This window comes from Meles meles, chromosome 20 (genome assembly GCF_922984935.1).
Source record: "Meles meles chromosome 20, mMelMel3.1 paternal haplotype, whole genome shotgun sequence".
In the NCBI taxonomy this organism is placed as follows: domain Eukaryota; kingdom Metazoa; phylum Chordata; class Mammalia; order Carnivora; family Mustelidae; genus Meles; species Meles meles.
Window position 1 is genome coordinate 10,231,909 of NC_060085.1, and position 17,137 is coordinate 10,249,045.

Consider the following 17,137-nt stretch of genomic DNA (forward strand, 5'->3'; position numbering starts at 1 on the left):
GTGAGCTGGACTTTGAACCCACGTAGCTCAGCTCTGCTGTGTAAGCTCTCAACACTCTACCTACTGATCATGAAAACCTTCCACTTCCCTCAGACTCCTCCTGCTCTATCACCTCTTTCTTTTCCTAGATGAAGTGCTGGGTGCTACTCTCAGTGAGGCTGAGGGCTTAGAATGCTCCACCATCTCTCCTCTCTGTTTCCCTGGCTCTCCACCACCCCATGCCCCTATACCATCAAAGCTCTCCAACAGGCTGGTGAAGATTTCCCCAGATGAAGAACTGAATCCCAGGGAACAGCGACAGGTAGTGGCATTGGCCCTGGAGAGTTCATAGGGCACCAGGGAGCACAGATGTGGGGGAACTAGCAGTGGGGATGGAGACCACAGCCAGAAGTTTTGCAGAATTGGATGAAGTCAGCTACCAGCTAAGAGTCCATGAGTAGAGCAGGAGAAGGTAGGGAAGGGATGGCTGCCACCAAAAGAGAAAAGACCAAAGACTGGACATTTGGAGAGGAAGAAATAGTTTCTCCAGAAGACCATCTTGGAGCTTCACTTAGGGAATAAGCCTCCTTTTCCCCTTGTCGGTGTAGAACGCAGACCCAGCATATGCACTCCTTAGCTCATGTCACTAAGTCTGTAGACTCACCTCTACTGTACTGGGATGCAGCTCCCAATGTCAACAGCAGCAGCATTAAAAGTCCTACAGCAGAAAAAAAAAAAAACAACAGTGCTAGAACAAAGGGAGGAGAGTGGAGTTCCAATTTCAACTCCTGGTGGCATGGTCATTGCCTCCTAGGGATGTTGCTCTCGCCATGCAGTTCACAGCTTTCCAGCGGCATCCACAAGACTCTTGTACCTTATGCAGAATTGAGGACCAGCCCTTTTACCTCCCTCTCCCTAGATTCCATAAGGAGTCAGTCACTAATGGACACCATCTTCATGGAGCCTCAGTGTTACAGGTAAGGGGACAGACAGCTGATGTCAGCGACACAACTTAGAAATTACAGCCTCTCCTGTTGGAGGGGATAAATTTTGAAGCACAAAGTCCACAGATTGGTGTGCTCTGCCCATAGCCAGGTCCTTTGTTCTCCGGCAATGGCAGAAATCTACCATGAGGATTTCTCTTAGAGGGTTATTACCTCCTGTTTAACCCACATATTTTGGGGCATACAAGAGGAGCATGGGTTTAGGGTCAGCCAGCCCCAAATCTGAGTCCTAGCTCACAGTGGTATTGGTGAGGCAGGAATCCCAGGAAACACAAGAGGGGGAGCTGATGATAAGTGAGGGGTAAGAACTAAGGCACCATCAGGTAGAGCCACCATCTCCTGGTTAAGTGGCCTCTCCAGGTGCAGTGCCCATGGCTTCTACGGTTCATAACAGGTGAGCCCCTGACAATCCTACAGTGCATTGAGGGCACAGCCTTTCCCTTTATCTCCTAGGCTGGTCCTGAGTGATGAGTCACTGGACAGACTTCATGGTATCAAAACCACTACAAGTGTGAAGGGACTACTCTACAGGCAGTCACCTGCCCACTTATTAGAGTTTCATTCCATTCATGGGAGGCAATGAACTCTATGAAAAATCTTTCCATATCTCAGTGCCTTCATAGGATTTTCTAAAATGTGCCCAGCATTAAAAATAATCATGTTCCACACATCAAATGATAAGAAATATGATTATTTTCACAAAAACAAGGGAACAAATTACAACCAAAATGGACAATATATAAGGAACACTTAACTTGCTATGTATTATCCTAACCATTGAGGGAAATAAAGACCAATCAGCATTAAGCTTTCCTTTCTATTATGCACTGTTATTGCCCTTTCAACCATTCCATGACCCACACATTGGATTATGTTTTTCTTAGTTCATTAGAATTTTCAGAGAATTTTGTTATATACCCTTGTGAAAAAATAGTATAGGTGGTATGAGGGTTAATTTCATGTATCAATTTGATTGGACCCCAATATTTGGTCAAACACCTGCTGGGCAGGTGTTTTTTAAATGAGATTAATAATTAAATCGGTAGACTCAGAGTAAAGCAGATTATCCTCCATAATGTTGGTAGACCTCATCTAATCAGTTGAAGACCTCAGAAGAAAAAAGACTGCCCTCCTCCTCTGAGGAGGAAATTCTGCTTTCAGAATGACTTCAGACTTGAGATGTAACATCAAGTCAGTCTGCTGGCCTTCCCTACAGAATATCAATTCCCCAACCTCCACAGTTGCATGAACCAATTCCTTAAAATGAATGAATCTCTCTCTTTCTCTCCTTCACCCCCTTTCTCTCTCTCTCTCTCTCTCACGCGCACGCGCGCGCGCGCACACACACACACACACACACACACACACACATTATATTGGTTCTCTTTCTCTGAAGAAACTGGGCCAATATAGCTGATAAAATGAGAAATCTTTGTTGGATTGGCTCCAGGAGTAAGTTTTACTGATTTTCTCCTTTGAGACTAGATATAAATGAGCCAACATCCTTCTTAAAGTCTCTTCCCTTTGTCCTTTAGAGAGAAAGTGAGAAAACAAAACAGATTACCAAGAACATAGAATATTCTCTAACTGGATAGAGAGCTCCCAGATAGCTTTAGTTATCTGTCATTATTGTTATAATTCTACCTACCTGGCAACAGTAGATTTTTGTTTCTCATGATGCAGACAACTGAGAGCCCAGGCACAGAGGACGTCTTGTCTTGGTCTGTGTGTGTTACAAAGACCTCTTGTTTTAAGTCTGGCTTGGGCTCCAGAGGGACTGCCATAGGAAACCACCAGTCTGGATCTCTTCTTTTCTGAGACTCTGTCTTGTGATTAACTTCTCAGAAACCTCACTTCTATTTTTTAAGTATTTGCATATCATTCGTGGTGTTTGTACTGCAAGCCTCCTTGAAGGTGTTTTTTTTTCTATAAATTTTTTTTATTAATTTCTTTTCAGCGTAACAGACTTCATTGTTTATGCGTAACACCCAGTGCTCCATGCAGTACGTGCCCTCCATACTACCCACCACCTGGCTCCCCCAACCTCCCACCCCCCGCCCCTTCAAAACCCTCAGGTTGTTTTTCAGAGTCCATAGTCTCTCATGGTTCATCTCCCCTTCCAGTTTCCCTCAGCTCCCTTCTCCTCTCCATCTCCCCATGTCCTCCATGTTATTTGTTATGCTCCACAAATAAGTGAAACCATATGATACTTGACTCTCTCTGCTTGACTTATTTCACTCAGCATAATCTCTTCCAGTCCCGTCCATGTTGCTACAAAAGTTGGGTATTCGTCCTTTCTGATGGAGGCATAATACTCCATAGTGTATATGGACCACATCTTCCTTATCCATTCATCCGTTGAAGGGCATCTTGGTGCTTGAAGGTGGTTTTTAAATCTCTGTGGTATAAGAAGATGTGATCCTGTGTATTTTTTTAAATATTTTATTGATTTGACAGACAGAAATCACAAGCAGGCAGAGAGGCAGGCAGAGAGAGAGGAGGAAGCAGGCTCCCTGCGGAGCAGAGAGCCCGATGTGGGGCTCGATCCCAGGACCCTGAGATCATGACCTGAGCCGAAGACAGAGGCTTTAACCCACTGAGCCACCCACGCGCCCCTGATCCTGTGTATTACAAGAACTTTCCAACATGAGGAATTACTCTGCTCATCTTTCTACCCCATGAGAATTTGGATCAGAGTCAACAGAATTTATTATTTAGTATCTGTTAAAAGTCAGTTTTTTAAAAAAGATTTTATATATTCAATTTATTAATTTTATTTAAATTCAATTAGCCAACCTTTAGTACATCATTAGTTTTTGATATAATGTTCAATGATATATTAGTTGCATATAACACCCTGTGCTTATTTATTTTATATATATATAGAGAGAATGCAAGTGAGAGAGAGTGTGAGTGGGGGGAAGGGAAGGGAGGGAGAGAATCTCAAGCAGTCTCACTGCTCAGTACGGACCCCCCTGCAACGTGGTATCCAATTCCAAAAGCAAAGATCATGTCCTGAGCAGAAATCAAGAGTTGGATGCTTAGAGGGGGAGTGGATTATGGACATTGGTAGGGTATGTGCTATGGTGAGTGCTGTGTAGTGTGTAAACCTGGCGATTCACAGACCTGTACCCCTGGGGATAAAAATACATTATATGTTTATAAAAAAATAAAAAAAAGAGTTGGATGCTTAACTGACTGAGCCCCCCAGGTACCCCTAAAAGACAATTTTATTGAGGTATAATTGCCATACAGCACTATATTAGTTTTAGGTATACAACATAATGATTTGATATTTGTGTATATTGTGAAATAATCACCACAATATATCTACTTGACAACCATTACCATACATAGTTGCAAATTTCGTGTGTGTGTGTGTGTGTGAGTATGTGTGATGAGAACTTTTTAAAAAATTGTATTTTATTTTTTCAATGTTCCAAGATTCATTGTTTATGCACCACACCCAGTGCTCCATGCAATATGTGCCCCCCTTTAGTGATGAGAACTTTTAAGATCTTTACTGTTAACAACTTTCAAATATGCAATATGATATTATTAATTGTAGTTACCAAGCTGTACTTTACATCGCCATGACTTATTTATTTTGTACCTGGATGAATAATATTCATATATGTATATATAAAATTCCATTGTATACATATGGACACAACATTTTCTTTATCCCTTCATTCATGTCATGAAAATGTGCTACATTCCACTGGCATCCATGAGTTTTTTTAAAATTTAATTTTCTTTTTTCAGTGTTCCAAGATTGATTGTTTATGCATCATAGCCCATGCTCTAGGCAATATGTGCCCTCCATAATATCTGATGAGAGATGAGCCAATATCTGAAGTGTTTGTTCCCATACGGATGAGGTATCAATCTTTCATTGCTTTCAAGATTTTTTTTCTTGGTCTTTAGTTATCAGAAGTTTGATTATACTGTATTTTGGCCCTGATTTGTTTAAGTTGATTCTGCTTGCAGTTTCCTCAGCTTCTTGAATCTATGTTTTTGTCTTTTGGAAATCTGAGATATTTTAACCATTTTTTCCCTCTGAAGAATTTTTCAGTTCCATATTCTCTATCTCCCTCTGGAATTCATTTTCTATTCTGCTAAAATAAATTGAATGTTTATTCCTTTTTCTTCTGGCAGCAATGAAAATCACTAGGGGAATTCATTTTAAAAAATTTTAAATTCAATTAGCCAACATATAGTACATCATTAATTTCAGATGTACAGTTCAATAATTTATCAGTTGCATATAACAGTCAGTGCTCATGATCTAGTTACCCCATTCCCCACCCACCACCCCTCCAGCAACCCTCAGCTCATTTTCTAGAATTAAGAGTCTTTCATGGAATTCAACTGCAGAAATATTAGATTTTTGGTGGTAGTCCTCTAGGTCCCAGAGATGCTGATAATGTTTTTTTTGTAGTTTATTTTGTCTTATTCAGATTGCATAAATTATATTGTTTTGTCTTCAGATTTACTGATATTTCCCTTCTTTTGTCCCCATTCTGCTAGTAAGCCTGTCCAATAAAGTTTTCATTTCACTTTTTGTATTTTTCAGGTCTAGATTTCCATTAGGTCTTTGTAGTCATCTGTTTCTTCATCCAAGTTCTCTTCTCTTCTAAGACTTTCTATTTTTTTTCATTTGTTTCAGAAAAGTTTGCTTGTAATTACTCATTAGAACATTTTTTTTTATGGTGGTTGCTATAAGATATTTGTCAGATAATTCTAACATTTGTGTCATCTCAAGTTAAGGTTTTCCTGGTTCTTGGTATGACACTGATTTCTTAAATTTTATCCTTGGTCTTTATAGTATTGTGTTTTGAAACTGGATTTTATTAAACTCTTCTGTTTTGGAAGACTCTTCTGACATTATGCTGGGAGTTGGGGGAAGAATGGCCATGTTGTTGCTGGCAAGTAAGGGTGGGAATGAATTCCCTCTCAGCCTGCTGATGCTCCTGTGTTGGAGGGGTACTTTGTTCCTGGTGGAGTTGGAAGTTCTCCCTCAATGTCAAGCCTCTGTGTACATCACCCTGATGTGGGATTGCAGGGATGCCTTGTTACTGCTCCCCACATGGCCTCTTCTGACACAATGGAAGTCCCAGCTCCTTCTCTGTCACAAACACAAGGGATGGGAAGGAACGCTTCATCACAGCTGGGCAAGGGTAGAGTTCTGGGCTTTCAGACTTGATATTTGCTGAGGAAAAGAAGTGTGGGGTCAGTTTTTCTCTGCTGTTTAGTTGGAATTGGGCAGTTACTGCTGAAATATTTTCTGTTTTGCCAGGCGCTCCCTTTCCTGGTCCTTTGGATAGGAAGAACTGTATTTTCTCGGGGACATTTTTTTGTTGTCTGCACCTGTTGACATTTCTGGGCTGCCAGCCTCTTCAGTTCCAAGCCTGGGATAGATGAAGCCAAACAGAAGCTTGTGGGACTCGCCACAGCAGAGTTTTTTGGGTCCCAAGTTCCCTGTTCTATCTTCCTTCACTGTATCTTTGAGTGGTGTTTTTGTTTTGTATAAAATTGTTTATATATAATTTAGCTGAGGTTATGTTTTTAAAATAAAGTTCTTCCTACTATGTACTTTGTTCTCAACTTACTCTTTAGTCAACAATATTTGGAGCGGTTTTACATGTCACTATATATAGATCCACGTCTTTCTTTTCAGCTGCTGTTGTATATATGTAGATTAGAAATATATTTTGCTTTTCTCCATTTTAATGCACATTTAGATGGCCTCCTGTTTCCCATCTCTAAAATAATGCTGCAGTGAATGTCTCAAAAATACCATAAGGAGAACATTTTAAAATTTTCTTAGACTAGGTGGCTTATATAATGGGTTACAGAGCATATATATTTTACATTGTAATAAATTCTGCAACTCTTCTGTGTAATGAGATTGTATCAAATTACCCAGGTGCCATAGGAGAGGATCAATTTCCCACAAGCAATCAACACTACTGCTATCACATATTTTTTAATTTTTCATTTTTAATATGAAAAATTTTGTTGATCTGTGGCTTAAGTGACCCCTAGGCTCTTGTTAATCATTTATCTCATTTAGAAGGAAATTAATAGAAGAAAGACACATGAACTTAAAATTGTCAGGAAGACATGTCCATTATATAGTGTGCACAGGAAAAAAATCAAAGACTTCAAGAATGTAAGCGAGTCTCTCTGAAGGATGGACAGGTTCTTTTTTTTTTTTTTTTTTTTTTTTTTCTCATTTTATTTATTTTTTCAGCGTAACAGTATTCATTCTTTTTGCACAACACCCAGTGCTCCATGCAAAACGTGCCCTCTCCATTACCCACCACCTGTTCCCCCAACCTCCCACCCCTGACCCTTCAAAACCCTCAGGTTGCCCCAACCTCCCACCCCTGACCCTTCAAAACCCTCAGGTTGTTTTTCAGAGTCCATAGTCTCTTATGGTTCGCTTCCCCTCCCCAATTGGACAGGTTCTTTTATTGATAGAATGACACAACCAGTCTAGATGATCTGTAAAAGATATTTCAACTTTATAATTCTAAGTTTCTATTTAATTATTAGGAGGCTTAGGGTCTACAGTGTCTTGGCATCTTAAAATTATGTATTATCAAATGCTTTCATTTATCTAAATATATGAATTAGTATCTCATTGACAGTGTTGCAATTTTTATATGTCTTTGTATTTTCACAGTCATCTCTGTGAATTACATACTGCTATATTTTGCATGCCTTATTTTATTCACCGTATTTTTCTTTTCTTTTTTTTTTTAAGATTTTATTTATTTGACAGAGAGAGATCACAAGTAGGCAGAGAGGCAGGCAGAGAGAGAGGGGGAAACAGGCTCCCTGCTGAGCACAGAGCCAGAGGAAGGGCTAAATCCCAGGACCCTGAGACCATGACCTGAACCAAAGGCAGAAACTTAACCCACTGAGCCACCCAGGCACCCCCACTTTATTTTTATTACTGACTATAAGGCATTAAGAATACATATGTGTGTATATATTTATCTATCTTTTGTTAAATAATTCAAAAAATTTTTTATTGTATCACATGCATTCAAACTCTGAATATGGTGACTTCTGTCAACATAAATATTTTTTCCCCTGAAAACCTCATCACCTGCTTTATTTTTCGAAAAGGGTAAAGGAAGAAGAGAAAATATTCACTTGAATTTGAGGGGCAGCTAAATTGGAAGGGAAACCACCAACAATTTTAGGCCTCTAAGGTTATTCTGGTAAATAAGGGAATACTAAATCTTCCTATTTTGAAAAGTCAAGAGATAAATATTACCACAGAGCAAGAACATCCATTTTCACAGGGATAAAAGAATAAAGAACAACAAACACAATAGCAACAGATGGAGTTTTAACAGAGGAAATAAGGCCAAATTTCTCCTTTCAAATACAAAATTTTAATTAAAATATGTTAATAAATCAAAATTATATTCCCTTTAAAAAAAAACCCTTATTCTTTAAAGTAATCTCTCTCTCTTTTTAAATCCAAGTTTAATTTATTGTTATTAGATTCAGCGAACATAAAATCTACATTTCAGTAGATATAATCAGAAGAAACATAACCAAAATGGAAAGAAGGATTACAAAGAATTGCAAAACTAAACATGTTTAGAAGTGTATACACAGACAATATGGAGAATTAGTAATACAATTGTTATTTTTATTTCACAATAATACTAAAGAGTATGCAAGGAAATAGTGATGTTCCATATGAAATGCCTCTTCACACAATTTATTTATTTATTTTTTACCCATTGTGGTGGTTGAAGTGACCAGCCCAAGATCAAGTGTCACATGCTCGACCGATGGAGCCAGCCAGGTACCCCTAGTCATAGTCCCTCTTGATTCACCCTTTTCTTGTTCTTAACAGGAGCCCTAGGAAGCAGAAGAACAGATTGTAATCAGATACGGCTTTGGGGGGTATCTTGGAAAACCCTTGCCACTTGATGATTCTGCATGTCCATGCTCACTTGGATAATGAACAAGGTAAATATCAATCCTAATACAATCATAATAAAGATGAGCTTGAGGGTGGCATCACCATAAACTTAGAATTTCATTTTGGTCCAGGTTTTCAATTATTGACTATACTCATTTTGCTTTAATATTGTCTAGGAGATTGCCCCTCATTTTCTAATATTCTAATAATTTTAATAGATTTAATATACCTGGAATTTGTTCAATAAATAATTTGTCCTAAATGAATAGCCTGTTGTCCTGACACCATTTATTGAGGAAGTCTGTGACTTCCCTGACTTCACATGCAATGCTTCACACACTGATTTGAAATGTCATTTTTATGAAATGTTACATTGCTATACATGACGTGTCCTTTATTTTGATTCATAGACTCAATTTCTATTCCTGGAACAATACCATGCATTAAGAAATGCCATGGTTTTGTTTCTATAGATGTTATGAGGCAATTTCTATGTTTTATGTCCAATAAATTTAAATCTGGGCTTGAATAAAGAGGCAAGTTACTTAGAAGGACTATTGCAGCAGGGAGAAGTTTCTGATCTCAGAAATCGGTGAGTATTTCAAAATACAGAAAAATATTTTTATTTTATAGGGCAAAGGAGGAAGTAGACAGAATAAGCAGCATTTTTGGAGGGGAAGCTGGACAAATAAGGGGAAATTATCAGTGTGTTGTGACAGAAAGGGAATCTTGCTGTGGTCAGCCAATTCCCAGGAAAGGTTGATGGGTAGGGCATGTTCCACTTTTTTGGTACTTGCTCAGATTTGAGGGTAAGCAGAATTCAGGGGCCTGTAGGAAAGAGAGAGGCCTGATTAATGTTTGGTCGAGATAAAGTAGAGAGTAGAAATAGGCCATTGTGAGCACCTGTTCACCTATTCTTCAAGTGAACTGTCACTTCTGTCACATTTTTTCTTCTATGTACACTTTATGGCTAGTTGACTAAATTCCACAAAAATGTCTTGGGACTTTTATTCTCATTGCATTAACTGATGAGTTTGGAAATAATAAGTTCTTTTTCTTTTAAACTATTTTATTCATTTATTTGTGTGAGAGAGAGAGCACACAAGAAGAGAGCAGGAGCAGAGGGAGGAAGGGCAGAAGGAGAGGAACAAGAAGACTCCCACTGAGCGGGAAGCCGGACATGGGGCTGGATCCCAGGACCATGGGATCATGACCTGAGTTGAAGGCAGATGCTTAACCAACTGAGCCACCCAGGCACCACAGAATTTGTAGTCTTTGTGGAACTGAAAAATTATAACTAAGAGTAAATGTGCCTCAGTATTTTTTTTTGTAGTTTAGTTTTTTCTTTTTTTAAATTTAATTTTATTTTTTCAGTGTTCCAAGATTCATTGTTTATGCATCACACCCAGTGCTCCATGCAATACGTGCCTTCCTTAATACCCACCACCAGGCCCTCCCAAGCCCCAATTCCCCCTCCCCTCCAAAACCCTCAGTTTGTTTCTCAGTTCCACAGTCTCTCATGGTTTGGAAACAATGACTTATTAATAATATTAAGACTTCCCCACCCACCAATGTAACTCTTTCTCTAGATTATGATTTCTTATTTTACACTTGACAGTTTTCTTCTTGAGAAACTACATGCATTTCTTGTTCTCAGGAACAAGATGGTTCTCAGGAACCATTTCAGGATGGTTCTCAGTTACTTAGAAGTTTTAGTTTTAAATTTTATTTTATTTTTAAAATTAATTAATTAATTAATGTTATTTATTTTAATTTTAAAATTTTATTATGGTATGTTAGTCACTATACAGCACATCATTAGTTTTTGGTGTAGTGTTCCATGATTCATTGTTTGCATATAACACCCAGTGCTCCATGCAATATGTTCCCTCCTTAATACACAACACTGGGCTTTTGCATTTTAAAGTCGTTTTCCTCTGATAGGAAAACCATTTCATCTTGAATGTTGACCTTGCTATCTGGATGTGATTGGACTGTCAGTATTTTCCAGTGAAATCTCTGAAGCTTTCTCAGCAGACAATCATGCCTTCTCTAAATAATGACTGCTGTATGTCTTTCTTTCTGGTACCTCTTCTTTCTGTAACTCTTCTTTTTTCTGTACCTCTTCTTTTGTCTGTACCTCTTCTTTTTTGTTTCCACTCCATGGGGTTGAGCTTGGACGTAGCATAAAGAATTGTGATCCAATTCAGGTATGGACTTTCAAAGTATTTTGAAAGGAGTATTTAACTTGGGTACCATGAGATTGCTCCCCAAGTCCTGCTTCCTAAACAAAGGTAAATATCCTATGGCTACTCACTCAGAATCCACAGCTTAAGAAGAGATACCAGATGTTCCATATACATCAGGAATTTCAAGAAGGGTTGTGGGCAGAGAACTAATTAAGATTTAGAGTTGGAATATGTCATGCCTATATTTTGCTTTTTTGCAATGGTATTCTTGCCTTTATCAGAAAAGGGCACCTTATTTAAAACATTTAAAAATTTTTAAAAAAATTTATTTATTTATTTTCAACATTTTGAGGAACCTCCATGCTGTTTTACAGAGTGGTTGCACCAGCTTGCATTCCCACCAACAGTGTAGGAGGGTTCCCCTTTCTCCGCATCCTCGCCAGCATCTGTCATTTCCTGACTTGTTAATTTTAGCCATTCTGACTGGTGTGAGGTGATATCTCATTGTGGTTTTGATTTGTATTTCCCTGATGTGTACCCGAATGTTTATAGCAGCAATGTCTACAATAGCCAAACTATGGAAAGAACCTAGATGTCCATCAACAGATGAATGGATAAAGAAGATGTGGTGTATATACGCAATGGAATACTATGCAGCCATCAAAAGAAATGAAATCTTGCCATTTCATTTGTGACGACGTGGATGGAACTAGAGGGTATCATGCTTAGTGAAATAAGTCAATCGGAGAAAGACAACTATCATATGATCTCCCTGATATGAGGACATGGAGAAGCAACATGGGGGGTTAGGGAGATAGGAGAAGAATAAATGAAACAAGATGGGATTGGGAGGGAGACAAACCATAAATGACTCTTAATCTCACAAAACAAACTGGGGGTTGCTGGGGGGAGGTGGGATTGGGAGAGGGGGAATGGGTTATGGACATTGGGGAGGGTATGTGCTATCGTGAGTGCTGTGAAGTGTGTAAACCTGGCGATTCACAGACCTGTACCCCTGGGGATAAAAATACATTATATGTTTATAAAAAAAAATTTGGAAGGGGAGGCGAACCATAAGAGACTATGGACTCTGAAAAACAACCTGAGGGTTTTGAAGGGTCAGGGGTGGGAGGTTGGGGGAACAGGTGGTGGGTAATAGGGAGGGCACGTTTTGCATGGAGCACTGGGTGTTGTGCAAAAACAATGAATACTGTTACGCTGAAAAAATAAAATAGTAAAAAAATTTTATTTATTTATTAAAATTTTTATTTATTTATTTATTTTTTCAGCGTAACAGTATTTATTTATTTATTTTTTGCATGACACCCAGTGCTCCATGCAATACATGCCCTCCCTATTACCCACCACCTTGTTCCCCCAACCTCCCAGCCCCCGCCCCTTCAAAACCCTCAGGTTCTTTTTCAGAGTCCATAGTCTCTCATGGTTCACCTCCCCTTCCAATTTCCCTCAACTTCCTTCTCCTCTCCATCTCCCAATGTCCTCCATGTTATGTGTTATGCTCCACAAATAAGTGAAACCATATGATACTTGACTCTCTCTGCTTGACTTATTTCACTCAGCATAATCTCTTCCAGTCCTGTCCATATTGCTACAAAAGTTGGGTGTTCATCCTTTCTGATGGAGGCATAATACTCCATCGTGTATACGGACCACATCTTCCTTATTTTTTTAAGAGAGAGGGAATGAGAGAGAGAGAGAGAGAGAGAGAGCATGAGGGAGGGAAGGTCAGAGGGAGAAGCAGCCTCCCTATTGAGCAGGGAGCCCCAGCTGGCACTCAGTCCTGTGACTCCAGGATCATCATCTGAGCCAAACGCAATCCTTTAACTAACTTACTCACCCATGTGCCCTAAAACTTTGTTTTTGATAACAAGTAAAAACATGAATGCATTTTGTTAAAAACATAACACCACAAACACAAGAGATATCTGATTGATCTTCACCTTGACCTAACCTCCCTTGAATAAGTATTCTCTAATATCAACAAATTATAATTTGTTCTGCCAAACTAGAATCTATAAGTTAATTATGAAAAGTTAGATAAGAGTATATCTGTATAAACATTAAACTATGAATAAGTCTAAGGTTTTAGAATTATACAGTATTGTGCTAATAATACCTAACCTCTTGTACTTGGAGATTTTTGCATGTCAACATAAGTAGAAGTGATTTGGTCTTTGTGTCTGTGAACTGACATTCCTTAAAACCAAAATAACTTTTCATTTCCTATTGATGGTTCACTCGAGTGGCTTGTGCTTTTCTGCCTTCCAATGCTTCAGTAAACACATTTAGGTCATCATGCCGTTTGGGCTCTTTGGGCTTTGAGGCTTTTAACAGCAGAGAAGATGGCAGGCACTCCCCTGGATGAAGAAGAAATTCCTTAGCTGGGTCTCAGCTCTTTGCGGTTGATTCCTGGAAGTTGGAAACCTTAGAATCTGGAAACTGGAAGTTTGTGATTATAGGAGTCTGGGTACCATAACCCCTTGCTTCCTGGGTCTGGAGATCTGAGACCATGGATCTTCCATAAGTGGAATTGAAATTTCAGTATTGGGTGGCCAGGAATCCAGGAACATGGTCAGTAATCCCAGGCTTGGGAGTTGGGAAGTCTATGAAGCTGGGAAGTAGGAATTCTGCATGTGGAATATATGAGAAATGGGAAGAATGGGCTGGAAAGGAATTGGAGAGAGTCAGAGAATAGGGGAGACTTTTGTGGGCCAGAGGGATGAGCCAGAATGGTTGAGGGGTCCTGATGAGAGAAGGTGATGGCCCGATGGTGAGAAGAGGGGTGGGGTTGTGGAGGAGCTAGGTGGGAGAAATGGAAGCCATGCTGGAAAGAGTCAGGTAGAATACTGAGAGGGCTTTGAAATGAGGAAGCTAAGACATGTGATACAAAATAGTTTGTCTACAGTGTAATAAACAGCAAATATCTGAGCAAACAGCTGAATATTTGAACTCAGCCCAATACCAACTGAATTTCCCAGTTGCTAAAACATCCTGAGTGTGCTAGAAGATCAGTCTGCGATTTCTGCTTGGGACTTTGTTTTTAGGTTTTTTTGTGGGGAGGGACTTGTTTTTGGGGAGAATTTGAATGTTGGGAACAGTACTGTATACTGTCTGCTTCAGGAAGAAGCTGGGGACTTCCACATAGTGAAGTGAGATCATATTGCCATATTGCGGGTGACTGGATGTTGTTCACACCTCTTCTTTACTTAGATCCAAAGGAAAGTCTATGTCTTGTGGAGAATTAATGGTTTCTAGGGAAAAAGATTGCTTGGAAGGTAACTGATATGGAAAATATAAACACACCAAGAAAAGTTGTGCATTGCCCCCATAATCCGGAGAAGGCCCTTCTAGATGTGAACACTTTAAAGTGAAAAGTAGATAGTTATCCACATCATGTGAATTTCTTTCTTGTGCTTTGCAGCAACTAAGAATTTTATTTTTATTTTTCAATCACAAATATATGAATATTCTCTTTTTAAATAATGTTAACAATGTATATACACAGCAAAAAGGAAAAATCTCCCCCATATCCCATGGCTGCCTCCGCCAATACACATGCATGATGCACACTTTGAAATGTACTTCTGAAATTAACTTTCCTAAACATACAAATCTACATACATCATAAAATCTTGAGATTCTTATGAAATCTATGAGAACAGAAGTGTTTTTAGAATGAAGTCAGGTAGCATAGTTGAAATATAAAGTAGAGGAGGGAAGATGGCGGGGAAGTAGGAGGAGGCACCCTTTCAACCTGTACCCTAAAGTGAGCTGGTTACTTACCAAAGAACTCTGATCACCCATGAAATCAGCCTGAAAGCAGAATTATACACGTCTGAATCTCTACAGGAGCAGAAGACGTCAGTGGGCAGGTAAAGCGGAGTGGGAACTTCGGACTGATATGGGAAGATAAACAAAAGGGGGAGAAAGCCATCAGAGGCGACCAATTGGAAAGTAATACCCCAATATGTGAGTGCCCTGTGACTGGGGACCAGCATTAACATGGAGTCTGGTTGAAAGCACTCAAAAAGAGCAAAGGATTGCAGAGGGAAATTGTGGGAATTGTGGAGGTTAGGGACAGGGGCTTAAGTCTCCAGACCCAGGACAGCCTCTCCTGGCGCTGAGCCAGAGAGTGTGGCGGAGAAACCAGGTCCTGTTTCCTGAGCTGCCAGCGCACCCGAGAATGCGTGGGGTTCAGCTCTTGTGAGAGGCTGGGAGTCTCCCCATATGGCAGAACACCGGGCCATGCCAGCAGAGCCTGAGACACATGCACCCCACACCCTCCCTTGAGAGAGGTGCGGGCAGGCACCAGCTGGGTGCTCGCTCTTAGACCCGCGCCCCACTGCGCCATTAGAGCCTGAGAAGCGCACGCTCCACACCCTTCCCTGAGAGAGATGCAGGCAGGCACCAGCCAAGGACTTGCTCTTAGACCCGCGCCCCACTGCGCCATTAGAGCCTGAGAAGCGCACGCTCCACACCCTTCCCTGAGAGAGATGCAGGCAGGCACCAGCCAAGCACTCGCTCTTAGACCAGCGCTGCGCCATGCCATCAGACCCTGAGAAGTGCGCGCCCCACACCCACCCCTGGGAGAGTGCACACAGGCGCCAGCCCGGAGCTCTCAGACTCAGAAAGAGCAGGAATTCCCAGCCATGGCCAGTGGGAAAATCTCAGTCAGTGTGCGATCGCTGCTTGGAACCTCTCTGGCGGTCTGGAGCTGCCCAGACAGTCGCCGCTGCCCTGGTTTTGGATACAAGTAGGAGATCCGCGTCCCCAGGGACCTCGACTCAGAACCTGCTCTGAGGCTTCTCTCTGAGAGGGAGGTCAGGGTGCAGTTTGCTTTCCTCTAAACCTCCAAAAACCATCAAAAGCTGTCAAGACGAGAGAAAAAAAAAAACAAACCATGAACAAACAAACATAAAAACCTCCAGAGAACAAGCTCGAAAAACCGGTTTCCTCAGAGCACCCCCTTGAGGGGGGCAGGAGGACTTAACTCAGAGAACATCATTCACCCACGTGGCAGGCCCCTCCCCCAGAAAACCAACCAGGAAAGAAGAAGAAGAAAAAAAAGACAACAAGAGAACAACCACCACTACTTCATAGATACAACTTTTATTTTTAACTTGTTCCCACTATTCTGGTTCATTTTTTTTAATATAGATAATTTTTTAACCTATTTACCATCACAGTGAGATGTCCAGTATATCAAATTCCATAATAATCTTCTAACCTGAACTTTTTGATACAAGCACCCATGTTTTTCTTTTGCTTTTCTATTTTTTAAATTAAAAAAAAATTTCAGTTTAGTCTAGTTTATTCTTTTTAAATTTTTATTTTCTAATATTCATATAGAGTTAAACTTCAAGGTAATCCCCTTTCTCCAATCAATGCTACCCCTATAGATAAACCAATTTTTAATTTCCCTTTATCTTAGGAGAGTTGAGTCCTTTAAAAAAGATATCAAGATACATCCAGGAAGAATCAAAATAACCTTCCTCACACACACTGAGAACTTATAACCACTCTCCCATCTTTTTCTTCCACCAGTGTTTCTGTGTATTTGTGTTTGTCCTAATAGTATATAAATCTTATACTTGGGGTTCGTTTTGACGAGGTTCTTCCTTTTTTTTTTTTTTTGCTTTTATATATATACATATATATATTTTTCCTCTTGTCATATACTTTATCATTCTTTTTGTTTGTCTCTTTTTGTCTGTATACCTCATAAATCTTACCTTGGGGACCATTTGGGCTGAGCCTTCACTCTCTCTCTTTTTTTTTAAAATTTATTTTCAGCGTAACAGTATTCATTGTTTTTGCACCACACCCAGTGCTCCATGCAGTACATGCCCTCCCTATTACCCACCACCTGGTTCCTCAACCTCCCACCCCCCTCCCCATCAAAACACTCTAGTTGTTTTTCAGAGTCCATAGTCACTCATGGTTCATCTCCCCTTCCATTTTCCGTCAACTCCCTTCTCCTCTCCATCTCC

The 17,137-nt window shown here is 40.0% G+C and overlaps 1 protein-coding gene across 1 annotated transcript in view; it reads right to left on the reverse strand.

The window, feature by feature from the left end:
- Positions 1-2,771, reverse strand: part of LOC123933178 (adhesion G protein-coupled receptor E2-like) — a 46,556-nt gene extending 43,785 nt beyond the window's left edge. Inside the window, exons 1-2 of the mRNA XM_045992188.1 lie at positions 2,632-2,771; positions 644-697 (exon numbers count right to left, since the gene is read on the reverse strand). Of these exons, the coding sequence (XP_045848144.1) occupies positions 644-697; positions 2,632-2,767 (190 nt within the window). The 5' untranslated portion in view covers positions 2,768-2,771. The remainder of the gene's footprint in view (positions 1-643; positions 698-2,631) is intronic.
- Positions 2,772-17,137: the final 14,366 nt, after the last annotated feature.